This window comes from Rhincodon typus, chromosome 13 (assembly GCF_021869965.1).
Source record: "Rhincodon typus isolate 14 chromosome 13, sRhiTyp1.1, whole genome shotgun sequence".
In the NCBI taxonomy this organism is placed as follows: domain Eukaryota; kingdom Metazoa; phylum Chordata; class Chondrichthyes; order Orectolobiformes; family Rhincodontidae; genus Rhincodon; species Rhincodon typus.
The window spans coordinates 22280732-22291951 of record NC_063344.1 but is presented as its reverse complement, the minus strand read 5'-3'; the positions used below and the strand labels follow the sequence as shown (position 1 = coordinate 22291951).

At 42.6% G+C, this 11220-nt stretch overlaps 1 protein-coding gene across 1 annotated transcript in view; it reads right to left on the bottom strand.

Annotated features, from left to right (window-relative positions):
- Window positions 1-707, bottom strand: part of masp1 (MBL associated serine protease 1) — a 97121-nt gene extending 96414 nt beyond the window's left edge. Inside the window, exon 1 of the mRNA XM_048604548.1 lies at window positions 648-707. Coding sequence (XP_048460505.1) covers window positions 648-667 — 20 coding nt within the window. The 5' untranslated portion in view covers window positions 668-707. The remainder of the gene's footprint in view (window positions 1-647) is intronic.
- Window positions 708-11220: the final 10513 nt, after the last annotated feature.

Below are 11220 nucleotides of genomic sequence, written 5' to 3'. Positions count from 1 at the left end.
TAGTATCTCCCTTCCTAGACCACACACAAAACAAACTAGACGCCCGCCCCCCCCCCCCCCCCCCCCCCCCCGCCAAACGAGTCACATTCTCATCGCATTCAGTGTTAGCAGCAAATTTGGAAATACTACAAATGACCCAGCCCCCACCGCCCCCCAGCCACATCGTTGCTACAAATTTGTAAGCAGTTGGAGCTCGCCGGTCACAGACTGCCAACTTTATTTATTCCTACTCTTCTCTGTTACTTAACGATACTCAGTTGATGCCAGTCAATTCCGCAGGCAAGGCCAGCATTCGTTACACAAGATCTCAAAGTCGAGATTGAAGGATGTTGTTGGGCGAATGCGAGCAGGAATCTGGCATTGATCTCTGTCGAGAACAGCCTCAGTTGGCTGAATGGCCTCATTGCGGGCAGTGGCCGGAACAATGGCAGGAGCTGACACAATTTCACTTTGATTTCAAAAAGTGTTTAACACTGGGAGCTTGGAAAGTGAAAGCAACGGCCTGACGGAGGGGGACTGAGCTTTCCACTTGGGGAGTTGTGAAGCCGAGCTGCGGCCACATAAAAGGACCGCTCTCGATACCTCCCCGGCACAAAGAGACTGCCCCTGGCCGGGCCAGACAGCATCGAGCCCAGCCCCGTACTCACCCCATACCGCCTGTCCGCATTGCCCAGCTCCCGGAGCCGCTCTGATTCACGTCGCGTTCCCAGTTCTGGGTCCTGCAGTCACAAAGAGAGCAGAGAGCCCAAATCTCGGAATGGAGCTGCAGCTTCCCCCCCACCCCCCCACCATCCCCCCGCCCCGATTCCAAACTCCAGCTGCTGGCACATCCCAGTAACCAGAGCACTGCATTCTCCCAGTCACCCGGCCAGCTCCAGAAACCTCTCACTTTACACATTCACTAACCTCCAGACACTCATTTCTCAATACACACTACACCCTCTACACACTCACTACACTCTACAGATTCACCCCTCACTTTCCACACACACCCTGTCACTTTACACACTCACTACACTTTACACATACCCCTCAATACGCACTCACCCCTCACTTTGCCCTCATTCCTCACTTGACACTACCCTCTTCACACTCAGTCCTCACTTTACACACTCTCTCTACTCACTCATTCCCCTCATTACACACTCAACCCCTCTACACACACCCCTCACTTAATACTCTCACCCCTCACTACAAAATCATTCCCTTCCCTTCCCTCCACACATTCACCCCCTGCACACATTCACCCCTCACTTTACACACTCACCCCCTCACTACATGCTCACCACACGCTTTACACTGTCACTCCCTCAATATATCCTCACCCCCTCACTTTACACACTCACCCCTCACTCCTCTAACTACACACTCATCCCCTCACCTTCCTCATTACACAATCATTCCCCTCACTAGACCCTCATCCCCCTCACCCCTCCCCTCTATATCCTCAACCCTCTGACGAGATCCTCATCACCTACCTCCCCATCTCATCCACATCACTACACCCTCACCCCATAAATGTGTTAAAACTTTTTAAGCGTTTCGAAGCAGACTTAGACACAAGTCACGTAATCTGTTATTAAGGCCAGGATTTTGTCAAAGAGTTAGGTTTATAGGAAGGTCTGAAAGGAGCAAAATGATGTGAAGTGGTTTAGGAAGACACTTCCACAACTTACTACCCAGGAAGATGAAGGTACAGCATGTCAACTGAAATCGGAGTTAGAGGAGTGCAGAGATCGTGGAGGATTATGGAGTTGGAAATGTTGAAAAAAAAACAACAAAAGCATCACATCACATGTGGCAAATACACTGCATGTGCTTCATTTGTGGGAAGTGGGCAGTTACCAGTAATTTTGTAATCCCACGCTAATATTTGGTCCACATGAACCACCTCATTCCCCAGCACCAGATCCAGCAATACCTCTTTCCTGGTTGGATCAAGAGCATGGGTTCAATGACGGTGTGTGAAAGTCAGAGGGGAGCAATCAGTCCTTCATGAAGTTAAGGGGGACTATAGTGAGTCAGGGGCACTACTACTATCAGTCAATTCTAATTCCAGTTAGGAGAATTGTTCGAGGTCAGTCTGATGGGTGAAGAGCAACCAATCCACGAATTACAGATAGGTGAGTCAGAGTGATGTGGAGGCATCAGTCTGGGAAGTTCAGTCAATTAAGCCCTTCAATGAGTCAAAGGGAGGGATTGAGTATGATGGTAGTGGATACAAGAACAGTTAGGGATGGTGCAGGAAGAGTAGAGGTGTATTCCCAGTGACTGAGTAGAAGGGCAGAGGGAGGAAGGGTCAGTATTTTGCAAGGATGAAGTAGGTGTGAACCTTTGAGTGAACATGATGATACATGCAATAATGAGAGTTGCAATCCCTAAGCCTTGGTAAATATTTCGAGCCCAGTATGACTCCTCTTTGAAGCAAAATCTACTCTACATTTACCTCCAGAAACAGAGACTGCTTATCTTTGAGAAGCAACGTTCAACAAATGATGGCCTCTGTGATGGCCTACTAGTATTATTGTTTGGTCATTAATCCAGAGACCCAGGTAATGTTCTGGGAACTTGAGTTCTAATGCCACCAGGGTAGTTGGTGGAAATTAAATGCAATAAATATAGAATTGTAGAATTTTACAGTACAGAAGGAGGCCATTTGACCCATCATGTCAGTACTGGCTCCTGAAAGAGCTACTCAGTTAGTCCCCTTCTCCAGCTTATCACTGTAGCCCTTTAAATTCATCACTTTCAAATATATAGCCAGTTATCTTTTGAAACCTCCTGTGGAATCCGTCTCCGCCACTCTCCAAGACAGCACATTCCAAATTCTAACAACTCTCTGAGTAATGAAGTTACTCCTCATCTCATTCCTAGTTCTTTTGCTGACAGTCTTGAAATCGTGACCCTGAGTTATTGACATATCAACTAGTATAAACAGAATATCCATTTTTACCCTGTCAAACCTGTTCATAACTTTGAACACCTCAATGAGGTCACCTCTTAATCTTCTCTGCTCCAAAGAGAATAAACCCAATTTCTCTCACCTTTCCTTGTATTCAAAACCCCTCATTCCTGATATTATTCAAGTAAGTCTCCTTTGCATTCTCTCCAGGGCTTTAACATCCTTCCTTAAATAAGGTGCCCAGAACTGAATGCAATACTCAAAATGTGGTCTGAACAATGATTTATAGAGATATAGTATCACTTAGAGTCAAAGAGTCATAGAGTAATACAGCTTAGAAACAGGCCCTTCAGCCCAAACTGGTCCATGCTGACCATGGTGCCCACTTAGCTAGTCCCAAGTGCCCGCATTTGATCCATATCCCTCTAAACCTTTCTCATCCATGTATCTATCCATATGTTTTTTAAATGTTGTTATTGTACCTGCCTCAACTACTTTTTCTCTGGCAGTCAATTGCATATATATGCCACCCTCTGCGTGAAGAAGTTGCCCCTCAGGTTTTTCTTAAATCTATCACTCTCACCTTAAACCTATGCCCTCTAGTTTATAATTCCCCATCCATGGGAAAAAGACTATATGCATTCATCCTATCTATGACCCTCATGATTTTATACACCTCAATAAGGTCACCTCTCATTCTCCTATGTTCCAAGGAATAAAGTATTATCCTTGCCAACCTCTCCCTATAACTCAGGTCTGCTAGTCCTGGCAACATCTTCGTAAATCTTCTTTCTAGTTTAACTATGTCTTTCCTATCTGGTGACCAAAACTGTACACAATACTCAAAGTGCAGCCTCACCAATGACTTATACAGCTGTGACATAACATCCCAACTCCTATACTCAATGCCTCGACCAATGAAAGCCAGCATGCTAAAGGCCTTCTTCACTGCCCTGTCCACCTGTGACACCGCTTTCAACAAACTATATTGAAGGATGAACTATCACTTCCTTGCTTTTATGCTGTGTGCCTCTATTTATAAACCCAATGAACATATGAGCCATATCTGGAAATAAAAGTCTTATGATGACCAAGAAACTGGATGTGGTTATCAGAAAAAATGATTTGGATCGCTAATATCCTTCAGGGAGGGAAATCTGCCATTATCACCTGGTACAGCCTATATGTGACTTTGGACCGACAGCAATGTGATTGACTTTTAACTGGCCTATGAAATGACTTCACAAGCCACTCAGTTGTAATATTTATCATGAAAACTCAAAAGAAATGAAACTGAACAGAGAATCTTTTCTGAGTGTGGCATCAAAGAGCCCTGGCAAAACTGGACTCACTGGGAATCAGGGGAAAACTCTGTACTGCTTGGGTATTACCTGGCCCAAAGCAAGATAGTTATGGTGTAGGATGTCAGTCATCTCAACTATAGGGCATCTCTGCAGGAGTTTCTTAGAGTAGTATCCTAGACATAACCACCTTCAGCTGCTTCATCAATGATCTTCCCTTTATCATAAGATCAGAAGTCGATGATTGCACAATATCCAGCACCATGTACAACTACTCCAATGCTGAAAAAGTCATATCCAAATGCAGCAAGACCAAGAATTTTTCCAGGTTTTAGCTGACCATTTGTGCAAGCCAATGACCATCTCTAGCAAAACAGAATCTAACCACTGCCCCTTGAAATTTACCATTGCTGAATCCCTCATTATCCGCATCCTGGGCATTACCATTGACCAGAAACTGAACTAACCTAGCCATGTGAGTACTATGGTTATAAAAGCAGATTATAGATTAGGATTCCTAATTCTATTCTCACCTCCTCACACCCCAAAGCCTGACCACCATATACAAGGTACAAATCACGAGTGTGATAGAATACTCTGCACTTGCCTGAATAAGTGCAGCTCCAACAACGACCAAGAAGCTTCTCTCTATCCAGGATGAAGCAAGGCAACAGATTGGCACCACATCCACAAACATTCACTTTCTCTACCACTGATGGTCAGTAGTAGCAGTGTGTGTACCATTTTCAAGATGCACTGCAGAAATTCACCAAGGCTCCTTAGACAGCTGTAATGGCTGTTTTTGTCTATTTTTCTGTATTTTTGATTATAAACTGAAATGGAAAAAGAACTGTTTTGAAAGCTAAGGGTTGTGGAAAGGATTGTCACCAGTTTTTAAAAGCAAGATATCTGGTATTCTTTGTGAGTGGTGTTTACACCACTGTTTGTTCAAGTAGTGGGAGAGGTCAAGCCAACTGGAGCCAGGGGCCATGTTAAAAGGGAGATTCAGCTAGCAACATGTAGATGATTGGTCTGTGGAATGGATAGCTGAGAGAGAAAAAAAACAGTTCTTTTTTCTCTGCAACAAAGGAAAAACCTCACACGTGAAGAAAGCCAATATAACTTCCTCTCCTTAGTTGCTATAAACTATAGCCTTTTTAACCAGTATGTCAGACACTTCTATAAGCAACTGGCCAAAAGGCCACAGAACAATCATGTATTTGTTGCCAGCTGAAGTTAATTTTTACAGACCCCTTGGCTTCAGCACATCTGTAACTAGACTTCCCTCAGGACTTGAACAAATAGATGTGCAAACAGCACTTACAAAGAATCTCAGATAATTTGCTTTTAGAAGTAATCCTGTAATCCTAAAATAATCTTTGGCTTTTAAACCAGTTCTTTTCTGTCCACAACCAGACTACAGAAAAATAAAAAGACATAGTCTTTACAACCTATACAGATGCAGTATCATAACATGCTAACAGTGGCGTTAGAACTAAGAAGACATATCAATTATTATAACTGTATGAGTTTTGATTGCTGAGCAAGAGACTTCTGAAAGAATCATAATAGAACCTAATTCACCTCTAGAGAGATTAAGAAATTTGCTGAACTGTTTGTGTTCAAAATCATTATCATAATAATTAGTGGCAGATGCAATGCAGACCTTAGAAGAAGGATAGAAATTGTCAGAAGAAATTTTGTGAAGATGAAGGAAATAGTTTCTAAGATGCTAAATTCTATCCACTTTCTTATCCACCTCAGAAACCTGGACAATATATAAAGATCTGTGGAAGAAAATATAGGCCTTTGAAATGTAGATGCTAAGAAGAATACTTAAAATTGCATACACGCATTAGAAGACAAACAAAGAGGCATTTGAAACTGTAAGAGCAAAAGACTGCTAAAACTTACAACCATAAAAGAAAATGTCATTCTTTTCGCCATTTGATCAGAGCTGAAAAGTTACAGTGATCTCTTTGGAAGGCAATGTGGAGGACCGGAAAGAGACAGATTGACCCAGGCGTCGGTGGATAACAGAAGGTACGGTGCTACTTTTGCTGATGATGCAAAGATAAGTAGAAAAGTAATTTGTTGAGAGAACATAAGGAGGCTGCAAAAATATATGGATACATTAAGTGATTGGACAAAGATCTGAAAAATGGTGTATAATGTGGGAAATGTGAAATTATCAATTTTGACAGGATAAATTAAAAAAGCATTTATCTAAAATTGTGAGTGATTGCAGAGGTCTCAGAGATAGAGGGATCAGGTGTCCTCATGCACAAATCACAAGTAGTTAATTTGCAAGTATAACAAGCGCTTAATCCTTTCATAACATATGAAAACAAAGATATTATGATAAACCTGTCACTCTTCAGCTGGAGTATTGTTTCCAGTTCAAGGCCCCACACTTTAGGGAGGATTTGGGAATCATGCTAGGGATGACGACATTCAGTAGAGAGGATAGATTGGAGAAATTGGGGCTGTTCTTGGAGTAGAGATGGCTGAGAAAGCATCTGATCGAGGTCTTCAAAATCAGGAGATGTCTGGACAAAGAAGGCAGGGAGAAACTGTTCCCACTGGTAGAAGGATAATGATCCAAAGAACACAAATTGAAGGTAATTTGCAAAAGAAGCAAAGGCAACATGACAGAAAACGTTTTTACACAGTGAATAATTTGAATGTAGGATACACTGGAGAAGAATGTGGAGGGAGGCAGGTTCAATCATAGATTTGCAAAGGGAATTGAATTATTATCTGAAGAGAAGGAGTATGAAAGGCTTTGGGGAGAAAAGACAGGTGAACGGAACTAGATGATTTACTCTTGCAGAAGGTTAGTGCAGACATGATGGGCCAAATAGTCTCATTCTGTGATGTAACTAATCTGTTACTACATTGTGTGTGTGTGTTTATATATGTAGACAGTGAGGGGGTGGGAGGAGGAGATAGGGTGTGGAATTTGGCATTAACCTTTCATTGACTAAATAAAATCTGATGATGCATAGTGTATAATGTTTTGCCATAGCACCTCTTGCTTCTCATTTCAATGCTGTAAATTTCAAAATACCAGCAGTTCATCAGTGATCCAAACCTGGTCAGGCAGGTGCTTATGTTACTCCCACGGACAGCAATTAGTAATTTGTAGCTTGCCTGTCAAAGAATCTGAAAGGTAGGGAAGCAGGACTTCATAAAATCCAGCAGGTGACATTCCCTACTGACCTGCCTACTTGCCCCCACCCTGTCTAACACTGTATAGGGGCAGAGAGAGATTTCAAGCAGTCCATCTGCTCTGAGATCTATTGAGGGCTTAGTGCCTCATTTTGCATCCCCTGGTATTTCTACTCCATGCATAAAACCTAATAGATCCATCTGGATAGTCCAGTGTTGGGTAATAAGTGTGGAAATCCTTAATGAGCATCCTAGGACTATCGGAGATAACACCCAAAATAACCCCTGAGACACCTGAACCTGAATTTACCCTGAACTCCTCGACACAGTTCCAACTGTGGCCACTGGTCTTGGCCAGCACTGTTGTGACCCACAGAGTTACATGTAAACAGTGTGGTTGAGCAGCTCACGAATGCAGGATGTTCTCCTCGGATATGGGCAGATATCTCTCCTGAAGGCAATGAATGCCATTTCTGTTGTTAAAATGCTATGGAAGAGCCAATATCCTTAACATTTTAGCCAGGAAATCAAAGTGTGCACATTATACCAAGCCCATTGAGTCAGATTCTCAGCCATCAGCTCCTCATTGTGTCCATTCCATATCACATTCACTCACTGTTTCACTAACTTCCTGTCCTGTCATCTCCCCTTAACATCACTCCCAGACAAATGATCTCTTACCTCATGACTGGGGGATCTGATTGTAGAAATCATTTTTTGAAGAACACAGTTAGTGCTGGGTAGTTTTGGAACCAGGACATAATTTCAAGATAAGGAACAAAGTAGGCAATTCACTGCTTTGGGCAGTTGGAGCAAATGGGAAAGAACCTGTAATTTGCATCAAATTGTGATGTCACACTGATGTATCATGATATCACAAAGAAGGTTAAAGAGATTCCCCATCCCATCAGTTAGCACAGAAACAACCTTGTCTTCATGGCATTGACACTGGGCGGCAATTGTACACATTTTGACCCAATGACACTGAAGGAATAATGGATAAATTTCCAAGTCTGGAGGGTGTGCAGTTTGGAGAGGAACTTGCAGGTGGTGGTGTTCCCATGTATCTGCTTCCTTTGTCCTTCTAGATGGCAGTAGTCATGAGTTTGGAAGATGCTGTTGAAAGAGCCTTGGCGAATTTCTGCAATGCATCTTGTAGATGGTACACACTGCTGCTACACAATGTCACTGGTGAAAGCAAAGAATGTTTAAGATGTTGGATGGGATTGGATACCAATCGATAGTTAGCTTTGTCCCGGATGGTGTCAAGCTTTTTGAATGTTTTCGCAGTTGCACTCATCCAGAAACTGAAGTACACTCCATCACCAACAATAAGTAAAATCTTACTTAACCCTGCTTTCACCAGTCTGTGTGCATCTTATCCACGACAGTATCAGTGGGAGTGAGCACTGCACAGATTTTATTCAGACAAACTCATCTTTCCTACACAGGATGATCATATTCTGTGGCCTCACCACTGTTTTAAATATGATGGATTCAAAACAAATCTTGCAACTCAAAATTTGAGTATTGATGAGGTGCTGTGAACCATCAGGAGAAGCAGAATTGTATTCAGTTGTATTCTGTAACTTTATTTCTTGGTATTTCCTCACTCTACCATTACAACATACCAGTGGATCCATACTGGTTCAACTGACAGTGCAGGAGGTCATGTGAGGAGCAGCACCAGGCAAACCTAAAACTGAGGTGTCAACCTGATGAAGATACGCATAGGATTACGTGATGCCAAGCAGCATAAACATGCATAAATATGCAATAGACAGATATAAGCAATCTCACACAAATGGATCAGACCTAAGCTCTGCAGTGCTTTTGCATCCAGTTGTGAATGGTGGTGGACAATTAAACAACTCACTGGACAAGGAGGCTCCACGAATATCCCGATTGTCAATAATTTGAGGGCCCAGTACATCAAAGCAAAAGATAAGGCTGAACCGTTTCAATATCACAGTTACTAGGTTTAAGCCAATTTGATTCACTCCAAATGATTTCAAGAGATGGCTGAAGGCTCTGGATATTGCCGAGAGCATGACATTCCTGCAATAGTACTGAAAACATGTGCTCCAGATTTGTTATGCTCTAGCCAAGCTGTTCCACTACAGCTACAACACTGGCACCTACCTGTCAATATGGAAAATTGCCCAGGTATGTCCCATCTACAAACAGCAGGAAAAATTCAATCCAGCCAATTACCACCCCGTCAGTTGACTCTTATCAGCAAATGGTGGATTAGTTTGCAGAATTTACAGCAAGAGTCAAAACAAAAATGTTGGTTCACAAAACATTGTCCTTTTAGTTCTGCACACTAACTCTTCTTTGGAAGCAAAGTAAGCTTTACACAGTCAGGAAGGAGAGATCCCATTCAGAGTGGGACATAGACTGAGTGAATATATAGTTTGGGGGATTTGTAGGCAACGTAGAAAGTTGGTGCAGGGGCAAGAGATGCTTTTTGCATGCCTTTCTTTGGCTCATAGTTTGTAACATGTTTTTTGACAGGATAAGTTAAAGCCCAGGATCAGCGACCCAGCACAGAAGAGTGACATTATAGAAGACTGACTGAACATACCCGGGCAGTACAGTGGCTCAGCAGTTAGCACTACTGCCTAATAGCACCAGGCAATTGGGTTTGATTTCACCTTGGTGACTGTCTGTGTGGAGTTTGCGCATTCTCTTTGTTCCTGTGTGGATTTCCTTTGGGTGTGCTGGTTTCCTCCTACATCCAAAGATGTGCAGGTTAGATGGATTGGCCATGGGAAATGCAGAGTTAGAGGGATAGGATCGAGGTGTGGGTCTATGTAGGATGCTCTTCAGAGAGTCATTGTGGACTCGATGGGCTGAATGGCCTGCTTCCACACTAGGGATTTTATGATTCTATGATCATAAATAAACTGAAAGTTTATTGGCTGATGATAGCTACTTGACTATCTTTTATAAGTTATGTTCAGATTGAAGGCAAATGGGGGAAATATTTTCAGACTACAAATGTTTTCAGTGCAAAATTTTTAAAAATCAAATTAAGTATTAAGTAATTAAAATAGAGATGAAGCCTCAGGCAATGTGTTACACCTGCATGATATGGGAGCTGGTGGACTCCACTGTGGTTCATAGTGACCGTATTTTTAAGTTTGATTTTATTGTCACATGTACCGAAGTACAGTGAAAAGCTTTGCTTATGAGCTGTACAGACAGATCACAGCAAGCAAAAGATGTATAGATCAAAAAGACTTACAGGCATCCAGGTTACATTACTTGAGGCTAGAGTCCATTCAACAGTCTGGTAACGGCTGGAAAGAAGCTGTTCCTGAACCTGCTCGTGCGTGTGTTCAGGCTTCTGTACCTTCTGCCTGACGGAAGAGGTTGTAAGAGGTCATTACCCGGGATGCGATGGGTCTTTGATGTTGGCTGCCTTTCTGTGGCAGTGAGCTGTGTAAATAGAGTCCGCGGATATATGTAGCAAACATTGGTTGCTTAAGGAACTCCAGCTCTGAAACATGCTGGTACCAGATTCCTGGCGAATCACATAACTAGGGCTGTGGTTAGGGCTAAGTAGTAGGGGAGAGGTTAATGGAGGGGGGAGGCCAGTTGCATGGAAAATTATGGAAAAAGTTAAAATTGGGGAGGGCTAATGCAAAAGTTGTTAAAGTTTTGAGAACAACTAATAGGACAGAGAGTTTGAAGAGGATCAGGAATCTAACTTCAGGCGCAGTGGATAAGGGGACAACTGTGAAAAGGGGGAAGTCAATGCAGGACTGATGATTTTGTACTTAAATGTGTACAGTATATGAAGCAAACTGAAATTAGGAGGTATGATTGAATCAGAGATAG